Source organism: Remersonia thermophila, chromosome 4 (assembly GCF_042764415.1).
Source record: "Remersonia thermophila strain ATCC 22073 chromosome 4, whole genome shotgun sequence".
Lineage (NCBI taxonomy): Eukaryota > Fungi > Ascomycota > Sordariomycetes > Sordariales > Chaetomiaceae > Remersonia > Remersonia thermophila.
In genome coordinates this window covers 3,397,794-3,414,821 of record NC_092220.1, presented here as the reverse complement: position 1 = coordinate 3,414,821, position 17,028 = coordinate 3,397,794, and the positions used below count along the sequence as shown (strand labels likewise).

General features: G+C 62.4%; 4 protein-coding genes across 4 annotated transcripts; 2 read left to right on the top strand and 2 right to left on the bottom strand.

The window, feature by feature from the left end:
* Positions 1–1,573: 1,573 nt before the first annotated feature.
* Positions 1,574–2,290, top strand: VTJ83DRAFT_5099 (mitochondrial 54S ribosomal protein mL40; the record flags this gene model as incomplete). The annotated part of the gene is made up of 1 exon (XM_071011661.1): positions 1,574–2,290. The coding sequence occupies one exon, from the start codon at positions 1,574–1,576 to the stop codon at positions 2,288–2,290; it is 717 nt and encodes a 238-aa protein (XP_070866549.1).
* A 1,178-nt stretch (positions 2,291–3,468) lies between these two features.
* On the bottom strand, positions 3,469–4,910 carry VTJ83DRAFT_5098 (uncharacterized protein; the record flags this gene model as incomplete). Its single annotated transcript, XM_071011660.1, has 5 exons — positions 3,469–3,759; positions 4,159–4,350; positions 4,534–4,539; positions 4,649–4,727; positions 4,873–4,910. 5 exons carry the CDS (start codon positions 4,908–4,910, stop codon positions 3,469–3,471), a joined length of 606 nt encoding a protein of 201 aa, XP_070866548.1.
* A 3,266-nt stretch (positions 4,911–8,176) lies between these two features.
* On the top strand, positions 8,177–12,167 carry VTJ83DRAFT_5097 (uncharacterized protein; the record flags this gene model as incomplete). Its single annotated transcript, XM_071011659.1, has 4 exons — positions 8,177–9,308; positions 9,399–9,655; positions 9,715–10,785; positions 10,860–12,167. The coding sequence occupies 4 exons, from the start codon at positions 8,177–8,179 to the stop codon at positions 12,165–12,167; spliced, it is 3,768 nt and encodes a 1,255-aa protein (XP_070866547.1).
* Positions 12,168–13,376: 1,209 nt separating this feature from the next.
* Positions 13,377–14,438, bottom strand: VTJ83DRAFT_5096 (uncharacterized protein; the record flags this gene model as incomplete). Its single annotated transcript, XM_071011658.1, has 1 exon — positions 13,377–14,438. One exon carries the CDS (start codon positions 14,436–14,438, stop codon positions 13,377–13,379), a length of 1,062 nt encoding a protein of 353 aa, XP_070866546.1.
* Positions 14,439–17,028: the final 2,590 nt, after the last annotated feature.

Here is a 17,028-nt window from a genome sequence, read left to right as displayed (position 1 = left end):
GCCTTGATGCGAGTCGTCATCGAGCAAGAAAGCAGGCGGAGGAAAACAGAACAGAAGGCGGGGGCGGGGCACGTTTGGGGGGGGGAAGGTTTTGAAATAATTTTACAGCGGGGACCCGCGCGGGAGGCAATTGGCGCATAACAACGGCTCCGAGTCCGGGACCCCGCTATCATTCAACACACACACACACACACACCGACACAAACACACAGACACAACCCGGCCTAGCGAGCAACCACCCCCTAAGTACCACACAGGGTCCGGTCCGGGTTCCGTGGGGGAGGAAAAAAAAAGAAATTTTCCCAGCGTCACGTTCAGGGTACGCACGCAGGAAAATGGACGTGGAAGAGTGAAGACTTTCCCCTCCACCTTACCGTCAAGTACCTTGGGTCCGACTGGAGAGAGAGAGAGAGAGAGAGATCATGGTGCGGGATGGTTTCCTCTCAGCGGTTTGCGGGTGCACAACGACGTCATTGCCCCAAAGACGAACCAGGCCGACCTCCAACCTGATCGCTTTTGCTGATTCGGGGCCCTCGGAACCCCAGAAGACCGACTGCCAAACGTGTAAGTGGTAACACACCCTATCGACTCCCGAGTCATCAGGGCCACATCCAGGGCAGCCTCTTCCAAGGTTGACGGGGTGGTGCGTTGTTGTCGATATGCCACATGAAAGGAGAAAGAAAAGAAAAGAAAGAAAGCATAGGTACCTAGGTACCCTTGAAAACCAAAGAACAGATAAAAAAACCACCCCTAGATGGTAAATCCTCCTCCAAGCACCTGGTATCTTAAAAAAACAAAAACTGTCATCACCTAAGCCGAATGAACAGGAGAGATCCGCCTGACCGAAACAAAACAAAAAAAAAACCAACAGCGGAGGAATGAAGAGCCCGGGCGGTGGGTGTACATCGCAAAGGGTTACGCCAAGTTCGTAGTTCGTCGAAAAGGATGTACTGTGTAAGTTGAGAGCAGAGAAATTTCCTTTCCGCAGCCAAAGCAGCAAGCCAGAGTTGCATGCGGGGAGTTGCTGTGGTGGGTCCCCTAAAAGCCGCAAGACCCCCCCCTGCTCCGTCCCCGTCCAATCGCTGCGATGCCGGGCCCCGATCATCACGGACCCGTTTCTTGGCCGACTTTTTTCAATTTTCGGGGCGCCGTCCACATTCCACTTGTCAGACCCAAGCCCGGAGGAGGAGGACGACAACGACGACGACAAGGATAACCAACGACGCCACCGCGCCAATCCGCCTGACGAGAGGAACACGGCTCGAACCTACCTGGTAGGTAGGGTGCATACTTGCCGGCGGACCACGAGGCCACCCGAACCAAGCAAAGCACGCACGCGAAAACACAACCCCGCGTCTCTCTCTCTCTCTCTCTCTCTCTCTCTGTATGGTCTTGTTGTCTGGTCCACGAAACCAGAAGAACCCGACCAGCTAGACACACACACACACACTCCCCCGCCACGACGACCACCGCCATCACCACCACCACCACAAAAACCACCGCAAACCCCACCGCAAACACCACCACAAACACCACCACCACCACCGCCGCCGCCGCCGCCGCCGCCGTCGCCATGTCCTTTCCTCTCCCCTCCCTCCGGGGCCTGGCCTCGCGCCTCCTCTCCCGGCCGACCGTCTCTTCCTCCTCCTCCTCCTCCTCCTCCTTCTCCCACCTCGCTTTCCGCTCCGCCACAACCCCGCCGACGGCCGCCGCACGAACCACAACAACACCACCACCATCATGCCTCGCCGCCGCCGCCGGGGTCCGCTCCCTCTCCACGACCTCCTCGGTCCTCGCACCCCCCGGCGCCAAGGGCGGCAAGGGCGGCCCGCAAAAGGGCGGCAGGCCGGGCGACAAGAACGCCCCGAAGCGCCGCAAGAAGGGCGAGGTGCAGCAGCGCGACCCCAAGGTGGTCAACATGCTGCGGCACATGGCGGTGCTCTCGCCGCGGCGGATCCCGCCGCCGCTGCGCATGGGCCGCAACCGCTACCTCCGGCACTGGACCATCCACCGCGCGTGGCTCCTGTTTCGGCGCCAGCAGCGGCAGCTGCGCGAGGCCAACCTGATGCGGCAGTACCAGAGCATGCACCGGGCGTGCGAGGAGCTGCGCCGCACGGCCGGCCCGGGGACCCGCGAGGAAGGGTACCTGTACCGCGTGGCCATGGAGAAGAAGGGCGTCTACGGGCTCGACTCGATCCCCATCGAGTACGCGAGGGCGCAGACCGAGACGCCCGCGCGGGTGGCGTGGAATCACGACTGGAAGGCGGGCGACGCTCCGGGCAAGGCGTGATCAGGCACCTGCGGGCTGCGTCTCAGAGAGGCATGCACGCGGTGAGGGATCGAGAGGGTGAGCAAGCTAGCTAGAAGACTGGACACGCAGGAGGGGAGGGGAGGGGAGGGAAGGGGAGGGAAGGGGAGGGGGGCCGCTTTGTACATCTAGAGGTAGGGAAGGGCGAGTCTTGTACCATACTCTGGGAAGATGGACGCAATGCAAACAAAACAAGAAAAAAAAAGCATATCCCAACGTGGCCGTACGCCGTAGTCATGGGCCGTGGCCAACGCATTCTGATGGAACCCCCCGTCCGCGTCTGACAAGCCACGCACATCACGCGACATCACATCCCATCACAAATCACATCACCGGCACCCTCCAAGCAGGTTCCGCCCCCCCTTTTCCAATACCTCTGGTTTCCCAAGATGTAGATTCGCTATGAAGTCATCCCCTTTCGCCATGCTTAGTTTCAATAATACTCAAATAATGCTCAAACGCGCCGTTCGCCATCCGCCTTGAACCCATCCTTCTCCCCCCTCGCGGCTCTCCCTCAGCGTCTTACGAAACCCTTGCATCTCCGAACAACCTAGGTGGTGCTTTTCCCCTCCCCGGCTGCGTCGATACCCTCTTCTTCTTCGGCGGCGATCCGATCGACCTCGATCCGTCCAAGAAAAAAAAATGCAAAAGGAAAAGAAGAACAAAAAGACAACCGTAAAAACCAAATCAACAACAACAAGTCTATATGGGAATTAATACAGCGTGAATCCTGTGCCCGCTGAATGTGCTGCGCTCTCTCGTGAGCGCCGGTATGCCAACCACCGCAGAGGTGAATTGGACAGATCGAACCTCCCTGCCCGCCCCAATCGCGTCTTGTCTCTCCGTCGTCGTGTTTGGCGTTGGGTCGGATGGGTGATGCTGCGACTCTCCTCCCTCTGTGACGCTGCGTCGCAAGGCGGGGGGCGGGTGAGCGGGCGGGCGGGCGCGTTTGGGGGTCCCTCGGCCGAACCTGGCCCGTCTCGTCGTAACGGGCGCAAGCCTTTTTTTTTGGCGGGATTCGTCTCTGCCAGCAAGCTCCCGGCTGACGAGAAATCGGTCCATCTCGGGTGGAAGTTGTGAGAACTCGGGCGGGGTTGTGAGCGCAACCTCGTCTTCCTCTCCTCCTCCTCTTTCCTTCCTGTTTGCTGGGACGGGACCGCTCATAGAATCACACAACACCCCGCCCCCTCGGTCTTTTCAAACATGAGCAGCGAAGCTCTCGTTGCCGCCTCAAACACATCGTCGACGCCTTCTCCGCTCAAGCTCGAACACTCGAGGTACCGTCTTGCGCCGATCTCCTTCGCCACGTGCTCGCCGTCGGCTGGGGACACGAACCGCTGCGATCGCCGCCTCATTTCCTCGATCGCCATGGGGTCGTCGCGAAGGTCCTTCTTGAGCCCGACCAGGATGATGGGCACGTCCGGGCAGCGTTCTTGGGCTTCGACTACCCACTGCGGATGGGCAAGGACAAGGCACGGGTCAGCAACATGGGTTGGCCGGGGTGGGGGAGCATGTCGGCGTGGTTGTTATGCCTGTGGGACGGCCGGGAGGGGAATGTTGGGCGGGATGACGATGTAAAACAAGGGTTGTACGGGGCGGCTGATCAGGGAAGAGGAAAAGAAAAACACAACATCACGCTGTGGAAACGAAGATGGTGGGATGGGTTACAAGGGACGGACGAGGGGAGGAGCTGTGATTAGACGGCCGACGGGTCCGGAAGAGAGGGAGGGAGCGGGAGAGGAAACATGGATAGGGCGGAGGAGAACGGTGACGAGCTGGTGGGCAAGCTCGGCAGGGGCAGGGCATGGGGGTAGGACAAGCGACGGCGCGCGCATGCGCTCCCCACTCACCTTGTGCTTGACGTTGTCCAGAGAATCCGGCGTGTCGACCGAGAAGCCTATTAGGATGACGTGCGCTTTCGAGTATGCCAGGGGCCGTAGCCGCTCATAGTCTTCCTGGCCGGCCGTGTCCCATAGCGCTAGCTGCACCGACTTGCCGTCGACTCGGCAGTCTGTCACGTAGTTTTCGAACACGGTGGGTATCTGAAGGGGGGGGGGAGGGACCGGGTCAGATCATCCGATCCAGAGGGGGGTTCGATATGCGCGGGCGAGCGGGCTGGAAGTGGGCGGTGGGAGAGGGCGGCGAGAGGTTGTAACGTGGGTAGAAAGGGGGAAGCGGGCGGTCTGGTGCAGGCGCGAGGCGTGGAGGGAAGCGCAGGAACTCACATATGTCTACGGCACGACGAGGTTAGCGTGGGATGGTTTCCGAAGGGGGCAGGGTCTGCAGAGCAAGAGAGGCATGGGAATGTTCCTCCGCCATGGCGCGAGCGGTCGAACTTACGGTTGGGAAGTAGCCCAGAGTAAACACGCTCAGCAAGCTTGTCTTGCCGCAGGCGCCGTCCCCGATGATGACGAGCTTCCTAGACCGCCGGCCTTGTCAGCGACGTTTTATCGGTGCATCATGGCATCGCAGTGGCATGTGTGGCGCGTGGGTTGGAGCGTCGACCGCGGCGGGGAGAGTAGAGAGGCAGCTCCCGAGGTTCCCCCTTCTTTGGCCGGACTGACCTGCGGATGACATTTTGAGAACCGCGATCGTCTGCCATGGCTGGCAAGTCACGAGATGGGTTACCGGGTCGCCGGAATCCTGCTGCCAAGGGGGATCGCGGTGGGAATTGGGGCGTGGGAAAAGGACGACAATTCTGGCAACAGCCAAGGAGGTAATTAAAAAAAAAAAAAAAAAGAAAGATAAAAAAAAGTTGGCCGACGATCGTCTGTTGGACGCGCGTCTGTTGGTCGAGACCTTTTGTACAATACGGGACTCGGAGTGTGTCAGAGTGCCGAGTCGGCACGGTACAATGTCCAGTGGATAGTGTCCAGTGGATAGTTTACGGAGTTTGAGTTCGATGCTGCAGGTTGACAGTGGCGGTCTTTCCTCCCCCATCCCCCCCAGGACTTCAGGTCCTACCGCTGCTGCTGCTGCTGCGACCGAGGGGAGAGCAGGGCACCGGGGGGGGGGGGGGGGGGGGTAAGCAACGACGTTGGACGGGCCAGCGAGGGGTGCCAGTTATAGCGGCTCGGCATCCAATTACAGGAAGGCCAGGCTCTGGACCCAGCTGCGGCTCCTGGTTTCTCTTGGCACGATTCCAGTTCCTTTTTTTCCTCGCCAGCGTGCAGTCTTTCCAACCTCTTTTAGTAGTAGGTAGGTACAGGAAAACAGAGGTGCGCTTAAATTCCAGGTTTTTTTTCTTTTCCTTTTTTTTTTTTTTGGGGGGGGGGGGGTATCTCTGGCTAGGTACCAACTACCTCCCTAGCGCCAGAAACATTGCGTTTCAGGAGCAACGATCAACCACCTGAAGTACCACCTATACTGTTCGGAGGGGTGACTCTGCATGCCTCCCTACCTTCCATACCTAGCTACCTACCCAGTGCACCTCTCTGGGGCGCTACGCCATGTTTGTTCAGCGTCAAGCTTGAGGATTTTTTGCCCTTCGACCCTCCCCACTTCGAGCTGCAGGGTGCAGGACGGGACTCAAGGTACCCCTTTGAAAGACGCCCCGTTGTGATAGGTGCCTAGGTACCTACGGTGGATGCAAGGTGCCTGTCGGTGGATGGCACAGGGCTCGGTATGAAGAAAAAACAAAAGAAAAAGAGGAAACATATCTCCTGCCAAGATTCCTTTGCGCCGCATCCAAGTTGAATCATCCCGAGGACGTCCCATCCAACCATTATGGGCTTTCGTACATAGGAGCGTTGAACCCCCCGGGGTCGTATCGGCAGTGGGACGATGACGGCGAGGGCGCTCAGCCGTCTCCAGGCGTCTGATGCAGGGATGCTGATAGGCTCGAACCTAGCTGAGCGCCGGAGCAGGGTGAGGCTGTGCACGTCCCCGGGCTGAACAGGCGCGCGTTGCTGCTGTTTCGCGTCTGCCTCTTCTGAAGGGTTTCTTGAGCGCATTTCTCGGGTCCCTGGGCTCGAGCCGATGCGCCCGGCCATGCATCTCGACGATGCGTGAAAACTCGTAACGAGGAACGAGATGCGGAAAGCGAAGCATGGCAGAGGATCCGTGGCCATCCCGGCGACGCTGGACAGGCATGCGGTACGCCGGTCACTGATGGGCACGCTGACTTGGGTTTGGCCAACGATACGATGAATGCGACGAAGGCGGCATGTCCGGCTTTCCACCACACCACACCGCACCACACCATACCACCCCACACCACACTCTACTACCCAACAGTACACTACACTACGTGGTGTTTGTTTGTGTGTGTGTGTGTGTGTGTGTGTGCGTGTGTGTCGTATGAGCACTCCTAGTAGGTATCTGGTCACCCCTCCAAGGGGGCGGCGGCAGCACTGCGCAGCGCGGGATCGGATGCGGTGCCGGGCCGCCGCAACGCACATGGCAGAATCAGCGCAAGTCCGGTTGGGATTTCCAGGTCGGGGGATCGGCGTGCGGGCGACCGGCGCGCGCGGACGTAGTTGCGTAATGGGCGTAACGTTGAGCCGGGCGCCCTACCCGGGAGCTGTGCGGCTGGCTTCGTTCGGTCCTGGTCGCATGCCAGAGCGCAGCAGCGTTTTGGCTCAGGTCTCAGGGCCAAGCGCCAAGAAGCCCAGGGCATGACGGGAGCCCGGCGTCCAGCGCCATCGGGAACAGGGGAGGGGGCCCAACAAATGCATCCGGTCATGACGGGAGCCTGAGTCGAGAACGCTCCTGTGTATGTATAGTACACGGTAAGTAAGGCCAGGTTGCAGCGACCTGGGCGGTGGGAATGACGATCCGGAGGGCGAAAAAGATGATGAAACGCCAACCTGAGGCGTCGAGACTTGCGAAGCACGGGACGCGAGGTTTTGGCATTTGGCATGCAAGGGTTCAGCTCAGGGTTGGATGTCATGAGCTCATCCAGGAATCTCAGCCATATTAAACGAATAACGAACTGCCTATCAGACCAGGTCCCGTCCCAGAGCACACGGCTGCGAATCACGTGTGGCTGGTGGGCCAATAGGAACCGGCTGGCGGCCGGAGGACGGCCGGCTGGCTTGGCGCTTTTTGCTGCTGGGGGGGGGGGGGGGGGGGGAGAGGGGACCACAAATCCAATCCTAACCCGAACGTTACCTAGCGGATGCACATCTTGGAATCCAAACCACATCGCTCGCTGACCACCCGAGGCGACAAGCACCGCACTCGCCACAACCCTCTGGCTCGTCAGACATAGCCGCTCGCCCACGAGCCTGGCAGCAATTCCCACGACGAGCGCCGACCCTTTTCTCTCAAATCCCTCCGACGCTTCGCCTCCCTTCTTTTTCCTCGGCCACCGGCCCAGGCTGTCTTTGTGTGAGTTCCAGCGCGACCCCTCCTGTCAATTAACCCTCATCCCTCGTCCCGCCAACCCTGCCCTGCCTTTCCATCGTCTTTTGCCTTGGGGCTCCGACCTTTGCCCTGCGAAGCCACCCTCCGGAGCCTCCCCCGCCATGCTCGCCTCCCGAACCAAGCCCACAAGCCAACTCCCCCGCCACCAAGCTCCGGCTTCGATCCTCCTTGTCGTTCCCTGCCGTCGATCTCGTCTTCTCCCACGACCCCTCTCGCCCTGCTCCCCGCTGTCCCACCTAGCCCTGCCTCGTTCCTCGTCCCTGCTCTGCGTCCTCTCCGCGTTGGCGTGGTCGCCTTTGGTTCCCTTGCTGCTGCTTTGCGCGGAATCTTCGGCACGGCATCCGCTTACTCTGCCCTTCTCCAGTCATCGCGCAGTTCCTTGAGCTGCGTCGACCTTTCGACCCGCCGCCGGCCCCCTTCCCCTCCTCCTCCTCCTCCCCTCCCGATTCATGCTCTCTCGATCTCGCGCCAGCCGACGAGTCGCACACCGCACGAGACACGATGAAGGGAACCCGGCCCCAACCCCCGTCGTCGGGTGCCGCTGCCCCGCTCTCGCCGACGTCCAAGACGACGGCCAAGTACACCAATAAAGACGGGTCAAAGTTTATTACGGTCCCCAAGGCGAACACGCCGGTCGAGCCGGCCCAGCCGTCTCCCACCCCGGCGCCTGCCGCCGCCGCCGCCGCCGCCGCCGCCGCCGCCGCCGGCACCGACCAACCGCCGCAGGCCGTGAATCGCAAGAAGCAGAAGCGCCGCGCCAAAGCCGCCGCCAAGGCCGCCGCCGAGCAGGCCCAGAACCACCCGACGACCAACGGCGTTCACAGCCCACCTCCCAACGACCCGCCGCCGGCCGCGGCGGAGCCCGAGGACGAAGAAGAGGAGATCGCCGCGCAGCCCGAGCCCCAGAAGGAGCCGCCCGCGCAGCAGCCGAACGCCGGGCAGCCGGGGACAGGGAAGAAGAAGTCCAAGAAGAAGAAGAAAAAACAGACCGCGGGACAAGGCGCCGACGGCGACGGCCCGACGGCGCAGCCGGCGCAGCCCAGCCGCCCGGGCATGTCCCGCGAGAAGATCTGGAACACGGACTCGCAGGAAGAGCGGGAGCGCATCAAGGAGTTCTGGCTGGGGCTGAGCGAGGCGGAGCGCAAATCGCTGGTCAAGGTGGAGAAGGATGCGGTCCTCAAGAAGATGAAGGAGCAGCAGAAGCACACGTGCAGCTGCACCGTGTGCGGGAGGAAGCGGACGGCGATCGAGGAAGAGCTCGAGGGCCTCTACGACGCCTACTACGAGGAGCTGGAGCAGTACGCGAACCACCCCAACCAGGGCGAAGGCCCGCCGATGCTGCGCCCCCGCCGGTCGTTCGGCTCGGCGGGCGGCATGCGGCCCCGCGGCCTCCACTCGCGCTTCTCGAACCACCAGCCGTCTCGCGGCCGCATCATGGACGACGCCGGAGACGAGGACGGCCTCGGCGCCGACGAGGACGACGAGGCGGAGGACGACGGCGACGACATGTACAGCGCGGGGGAGCTCGAGGACGACTATTACAGCGACGACGAGCACGCGCCCTCGGAAGAGCTGCACCGATCCGACTACGCCGCCGAGTTCTTCAACTTTGGGAACAGCCTGACCGTGCAGGGTACGAACAGACTTCCCATTCTTCCACCATTTTTGCAGCATGATCCCGCTCTTGGAGCTGGCCAGAATACTCATGTATCATCGTGTCTAGGCGGCATCCTCACGGTCGCGGACGACCTGCTGAAGAACGACGGCAAAAAGTTTATCGAGATGATGGAGCAGCTCGCCGAGCGCCGCATGGCCCGGGAAGAGGACGCGCGGAACCAGTTCACGCGCGGCTACGACCACGTCAACGGCGACCGGTACCACAGCCACCCGCCGCCGCCCGACGAGGAGGAGTACGAGGACGAGGAGGATGAATACGTGGACGAGGACGAGGAGGAGGAATACGACAGCCAGGACGAAGAGGTACGGGCCGACCGCAGGCTCCGCCCGAGGTGTGCTACCCCCCTGCTGACCGGACGCAGGACACGATGACGGACGAGCAACGGATGGAGGAGGGCCGGAGGATGTTTCAAATCTTTGCCGCGCGCATGTTTGAGCAACGCGTCCTCACGGCGTACCGAGAAAAGGTGGCCAAGGAGCGCCAGGCGAAGCTGCTCGAGGAGATCGAGGCCGAGAACCAGCAAGACGCCCAGCGGAAAGCCAAGAAGGCCAAGGAGGCGCAGAAGCGCAAGGAAAAGGCCCAGCGGAAGAAGGAGCAGCTGGCGGAGGAGAAGGCCCGGCGCGAGGCCGAAAAGGCCGCCGAGGAGGCCGCCCGCCGCGCCGAGGAGGAGCGCAAGGCCGAGGAGGCGCGGGCCAAGGCCGAGGAGAAGCGCCGGAAGAAGGAGGCCCAGCGCAGGGCCGAAGAGGAGGAGCGGCAGCGCAGAGAAGCCGAGCGCCTTCGCAAGATCCAAGAGCGGGAAGAGGCGGAGCGGAAAGCTCGCGAGGCCAAGGAGCGCGAGAAAAAGGCTCGCGAGCAAAAGGAGAAGGAGGCTCGCGAGCGAAAGGAGCGCGAGGCTCGCGAGGCCCGCGAGGCCCGCGAGAAAAAGGAACAGCAGGAGCGCGAGGCCCGCGAGAAGAAGGAGCAGCAGGAGCGCGAGCGCGAGCGCCGCGACAAGGAGGCCAAGGCCAAGGCGGAACGGGAGGCCAAGGAGGCGCCCAAGGCGGCGCCGCCCAAGGAGGCCAAAGAGGCCAAGGAGGCGGCTACCAAGGAGAGGCGGAAGAAGGAGGACAGGGCCCCCAAGGCTGCGCCGCCGCCCGCGGCTCCGGTCGCGGTGCCCACCCCGGTCCCGAAGCGCGCCGCTCCTCAGCCGCCGCCCGCAGCGCCCGCCGTGCCCGTCCCGCCCGTGGCCCCGGTTCCCGCCCTCCCGCAGCCGGCGTCGAAGCCCTTCGCCTCGCCCCAGATCCAGGTCGCCACGCCGGCCCTTCCGAAGGCGCCCACGCCCATCCGTCCGCGCCAGCCGTCGCAGCACGAGGGCTCGACGGCATCCTCGGGGGCGGCGTCGAACGCCGGCTCCAGGGGAAGCCAGAACCCGTCGCCCCATCCCGTCACCCCGGTCCGCGCCAGCCCCGGCCCGATCGCCCCCCGAGCAAGTCCGGCGCGGCGTCCGCCGGCGGCGCCGGCTTGCAGGCGACCGAATCGCTCCCCTACGCGGCCTCCCCCACGTCCTTCCCGGCAAAGCCCTTCCCCGCTCAGCACGCGTCCTTCGGCCTGCCCCCTCCGGGCCCGGCGCCGCCTTTCCCGCCCGGCCTGCATGCCCTCCCGCCCGGCTTCGGAGCCCCGATCAACCGCGATGCGGCCTTCCCGCCGATCGGCGGCTTCCGGAACCCGCACGGCATGGTATCGATCCCGCCGGGCTTCAGCGCCGCGCCGGGAAGCCGAGGCTTCCCCCTGCAGCCCCCTCCGGGCTTGTTCGGCGCGGTCGAGCCTGCGATGGCACCCATGATGGGCCCCGGATTGCCCAAGGAGAGCCCGTCTTCGCACTCGCGGCAAGGGTCCGCCAGCCTGGAGAGCAACGCAGCAGCACAGCCCATCAGCCGGCCGACCCCCATCGGCCGGCCGGCCAGCGTCGTTCAAGGCCAGCAGCCGTCCAACGGATCCCCCTCGAGCGGCTTGCCGAAGCCTTCCGAGCCGGATACCCACCTCGGAAGCCGCGCCCTCCTCGACGACGCCGACAACCCCCTCCCCGAGTTCCCGGGCCGCACCAACCGCGTCGGCTCGCTCCCCGGAACCCGCGCGGCCCAGGGCTTCGCCCCTCTCGGGCCGTACGGGCTGATGGATCCCCTCCACCCGCATAACCCATGGGGCGCTCCAGGCCCGCTTCCACCCGCCAACTCGTACCCCCCGCCGCCGCCCGGATTCGCCCCCTCGCCGCTCGGCATGCCGGCGCCGGTCCACATGCCGTGGGGCCACCACCCCATGTCGCACGTGACGACGTTCGGCCCGCCCGGCGTCGCCCTCGACAGGCCCATCGAGCCGAGAGCCATCGCCCTGAGGAAGATGCTCCGGCGGGCGTGCGAGGAGCTCGCCGCGAACGCGACGACGCCCGACGGCGGCAAGGCCGCCGAGGCCGGGGGCAGGACCGCCGACGGAGGAGCCGCGGCCTTTGTGCCCCTGGAGAGGATCAAGGCGCAGGTCGAGCTCTTCAACGGCGGCTTCCCCGTCGATGTCAAGGAGCTTGAGGACATTTGCGAGACGGAGGGGAACGAGGTCAACGGCGGAGGCAGCTTTGACGTGCGCGACGAGCCCGGAGGCGCCAAGTCGATCCGATTTGTCGCGGGCACGGAGAGGATGGTCGCGCAGCCCGTGCACAGAGCGGTGGGCTATCATCCTGGGAGCCCCTCCGGCGCAACCGGCGGGGCGATCGGGACGAGGGGGAGCACGAGCAGCGCTGGCGGGGGCGGCCCGGTAGATCAGGCGAGCCAGATCCTCCATTGACGGGAACAAGAAGATGAAAGCAAAGAAGAAAGGGTACACCGGGATACGGTCCTACCTACGTACCACCTTACCTACCCTACCTACCCTACCTACCTACCCTACCTACCTCCCTACCTGCCTATCTACCTACCTACCTACTTACCTACCTACCTACCTACCTACGTAAGGACCTGCCCATCAGCAGCATGCTCTTTGGAGGTCACGGCGCAGGGGATGATGACCGAGAGGAGGAGGGTAGGACACATGGATGTGATGATTAATGGCTAGTAAAGCAGCCCCGAGCATTTATCGCGCAATCAAGCAAACAAAGAAGGTTGCTTAGCGTTTCAGCGAAACAAGAAGCCGAGCGCGTTGTACAAAGTACGTACACGTACACAGACACAACTCCACAAGACACGCACGCATCGACGGCCCGTATCAGAGGGGTCCCAGCAGTGCCCAGTGAGCCTAGCCAAGCGAAGCGAAGCGAGTCCATGTGGATTGATGATGGTCTTGGCGGGCCCGACGATCTTGTTGACGTGAGAAATTCGGGTCCAGCAAAGCCTTTTTTTCCCCGTGATCATGATGATGTTTTTTTCTCGGGTAGCCGTGGTTGAGAAGCGCACCTTGTTCCGGCTACCTGACCGTCTCGCCGTCTCGCCGTCTCACCGTTTCACCGCTTCAGCGTCCCACATGGGTTTCTTTCCTGTTGCTTTCGGCTCAGGGACCAACTGACCGACCGATTCGTCTACATGAAGCCAACGTAAAAGAAAAAAAAAAAGATGAAAAGAAAAACCCAAATGAGTGTAAAACCAGGAGAATGATGTTGACATGACGGAATGCGAAAAAAAAAAAAAGGAGGGGGGTTGGGCACACGAGTGTCATTCAAAGACACAGGATGACAGGAGGGGTTTGCTGATCTGACCAGAGAAACGCCGTCGCCCGGTCCGTTGCCCAATTGTATCAATACCTGACTAACCGTTGATCTGATGTGTGAGAAATTACACAGACACAACCTACACACCGGCCTGACTCATCCACCACCACCTCCTCTTCTTCCTCCTCCTCCTCTTCTTCTTCTTCTCCTTCTTCTGCCTCTTCCTCGTCCACCACTACTACCATCACCACCATCATCACCACCACCACCACCACCACCACAACCAGCAACCCCGCCCGTCCTTTTTCTCCCTCGCCTTCTCCCTTCTTCTTCTTGTCCGCTGGTCCACCACCTCACTCACGATCCCCTTGCCTTCGTACCTCCTCTCTCTCTCTATCTCCCCGTCCCTTAGGCAAACGGGTTCTGCCCCCCATAGGGGCCCTGCCCGGGCTGTCCGTACTGGCCGCCCTGGGGCGGGTAGGCGGCGCCGGGGGGCCGCCGGGCGCGCCGGCGCCGCCCTGGTACATGAGGGGCTGGCCCTCGACGTTGGGCTGCTGGGTGACGGCGGCGCCGGGCCGCTTGGCGGCGGCGGTGGCCTGGGCCTTTGCCTCCTTGGCGATGCGGGCGGCCTCGGCGGCGCGCTCCATCTTGCGGTGCTGGCTGCGCTCGCGGCAGCACATGAAGCAGATGGCGACGATGGAGACGACGATGGCGGTGGAGAAGACGATGGCCAGGATGACGCCCGCCAGGTCGAGCTGCGAGTGCTTGTACATGCAGTTGACGTTGCCGCGGGCGTCGGCGGCGCAGATGAGGCCCTCGATGCACTTTTCGTTGACGAGGATCGTGGGCACGCACTCGCCGCGCCGGCCCGACTCGGTGCCCGTCGTGATGATGGGGCACGCCGTCGTCTCGGTCGTCTCCTGCGAGAAGCACTGGCCGGGCGAGCCCGTGGGGAGGGTCTCGGCGCGGGGCTGGCGCGGCACGCCGGTGATGGGGAAGGGAGCCGCGGCGGCCCCGGCGGCGGCGGCGGCGGCGCGGCCGACGAGGAGCTGCGTGTCCTTGACGGCGGCGGGCAGGGAGGAGCCGGCGGAGGAGGCGTCGCCCTCGGCCGCGAGGAATTGCCGGCGGATCAGCTTGAGCTCGTTGGTCGGGTGGTCGCACTCGCCGAGGACGCGGGCGGCCTGGGCGGCGGCCTCGGCCTCGGTGCAGCCGGCCCAGACGAAGCAGCGCTCGGTTTCGGACGGGACGGCGGTGGGGAAGACGTCGAGGTGGGAGAGGCAGTAGGAGAGGGCGGCGACGTCGCCGCAGGGAGACGTGTTGGCGAACTCGGCGCTGCGGGAGTAGAGGCATTCGAGGCGGCCGGCCGAGGCCAGCGTGGCCGCCGAGGCGAGCAGGAAGAGGGTCGAGTCGCGCATCGTGGGAGGTGCGAAGCTCACGCGAGCTTTGGCGATGTTTCGGCGGTGGGTTATGGTGCCGGTGTCGTCGTGCCCAAGGTCAAGGTATCGATCGGGTCCAGGGCGTTCCGGAGGGGGTGTCTGCGGTCCTCTTCTGCTGCAACGATCTCACGCGCACGCGCGCGCACACACCGAAAGCAGGAACACCAAGCAGGTTGGATCCGGCAGGACAAGTCGTTGTCGGCGTGTGGTTCGAAACTTGGTCAATCGCCCGATCGAGCCGTCGTCTTTCTCTGGTTCTGAAGTGGTGGCGGGGGCGACAAATCCGCCGGTAGGTTGGGTGGTGGTGGTGGTGTTTCGCGAGTCCAGACGAAGGGGGAGAGGGGGGCGCTGACTGGGCTGGGATATGGTTGGCACCGCACCGCAGTCGGGTTTCGCTCGTGTGCAACAAGGGAATATGAAGTAGGAATCACAGCTGCAGGCTCGGGTCGTGCAAAACAAAAGGTCGACGCTGACAAGGGGCGCTGTAATACCGAAGGATCTGTGGCCGACTGCAGACAGCAGCGCGCACCGCGTCAGGTCGATGGGTAGGTAGGTAGGTAGGTAGGTAGGTAGGTAGGTAGGAATGTTTGAAAGGAACGAGGACGGCTTCGTTGAAATGGCGCCCCGACTTTTTTTTGGATGAGCGGCCCTCATGGCATTTTACCACTTCATCACCGCGTAGCTAGGTAGCCTGGGGACCCAATCGAGGGGGCCCAGCATCCTCAGCCCAGCCCCTGAGGATGCAGCTCAGTGGGGCCCCCCTTCAAGAGAGAGAGGGGGGGGGGGTGGAAGCCATGGACATGGGCCTACCTGGGAGGGCTAGCTCTCTGTGCAAGGCTGTGCTGCTGCGTGTCGGAGTTGGCTTTTGCTGGCACACCTCAGCACAGCACAGCACAAAGACCAAACCCGAGTCCCCCCGTCCCCGTCCCCGTCCCCGTCCCCGTCCCCGACGCCGAGTCAGGCTCCAGGTTGCCGTCCAGAAAAAGAAGAAGGGCGGAAAAGGAAAACCCGGTGGAGCTGACGAGTCTCGGCAGGCTCCTCAGCTCGGCGGGTCCAATCAAGACGGTTCCGGCCAATCGTCCCGACGCGCCAAGATCTGCCAAACGCCCAGCTTGGGCTTCAGCGCGACCCCAGGGCTGAGCGAGGGTGGCATGAAATCCGTCAGGCCTCTCTCTCTCTCTCTGCGGGAACCGAAACGACGTCAAATCACAACGACACACACCGGGTTGGCAGGGAGAGCAAGAGAGAGAGAGAGAGAGAGAGAGAAAGAGAGTGAAAAGAAGACGAGCCTGCCATTTTCCATACATGCCTAACGACTTCAAGGTGCAAAGGTGTCAAGTTGGTGGTCGAGATGAACGTTATCCTACTGCGTACACAGTAGTAGTATGTGTGGTTGACATTGCAATGTAACATCTTCCATTCCCTGCAACCACCTTGAGCTCGTTCCCACCCTTCGCCCCCCCCCCCCCCTGATTTGAAGAATGTGCCACACATCCGCCCTGTCTCGGGCCGGCAATGTCTCAAGGCGCGTTTCTTAACCGCAATACGGACCCGGCACAGAGTACTGCGTACACTAGTTCCTCTGTACGCAGTACGCTGCATGTACACAGTACGCTACTAGCACACCAAGGTACACCAAGTACACTACGCCACCAAAAAGCGGCACGCGTTGATGGACCACACCTCTCGGCGAGTCCATGGTGAGTCCACGACAAAGAAAAAAAAGCTCGCGATGCGGTCCTGTTCGGCGCTTCTCACAGGCCCAAGCCCTCCCAATAACTCGTTCGCTATCCGGCTGCGCCCCATGGGCCGGTGGCTGTGCCGGAGCGTGGGGTTCCCCAGCTGCATGAAATGGGCTGCCATGGCAGCGGATCCCCCGCCTTGGCAACCGTTGAGAGATCCCATGGTAACCGCAAAGCCGGCATGGACGAGGGCTCCCACGGAGCCTTACACAGTAACTAGTTATAGCAGTATGTGCAAGAACACGTCCTTAGGGACGGGATGGGGGTCTTTGACTCGGAAAAGGGGTTGCTTCATCTCTTCTTGAGATGCTGCTCCAGTCCATGCCTTGTGGTTGGCTTGGAGACCGATTTCGCCTTGTTGCTTTTTTGTTTACTCCGGTTCAGGGGCTACGAAGTGGTTAATTACAACCTGCAAAAGAGCGGTTGTCGCTACACGAATTTCATGGGGGTTCACATCACCACAAGCACGCATGCCGCGTCATACTTGATACAAAAAAACTCACTTCAAGTCGTTATTCATATAGCATGGATCTCTCAACATCCCTCCCAGGCCAGGAAACGGCCGCCGTGAATCCCCTCCCAACAGAGGACAAAAGACGTGATGCTCCAGACATGGAACCAACAGAAACCCATGCCTCCTGCTCTCCTTTCCAAAGTCAGATCCGAGCCCTCCGTTTTCCAGATCCCGAGTGACATGGGCATTCCTTTGCCAAAACGTCCAAGTCTCATGATGCCCTCGGCAGGTCCCTCCGCCGACTCATCCACCGCCCGTGGCGTTCCCAAGACCGGCCTGTCCACACAAAATCCAATGCGCCAGCAGATGTATA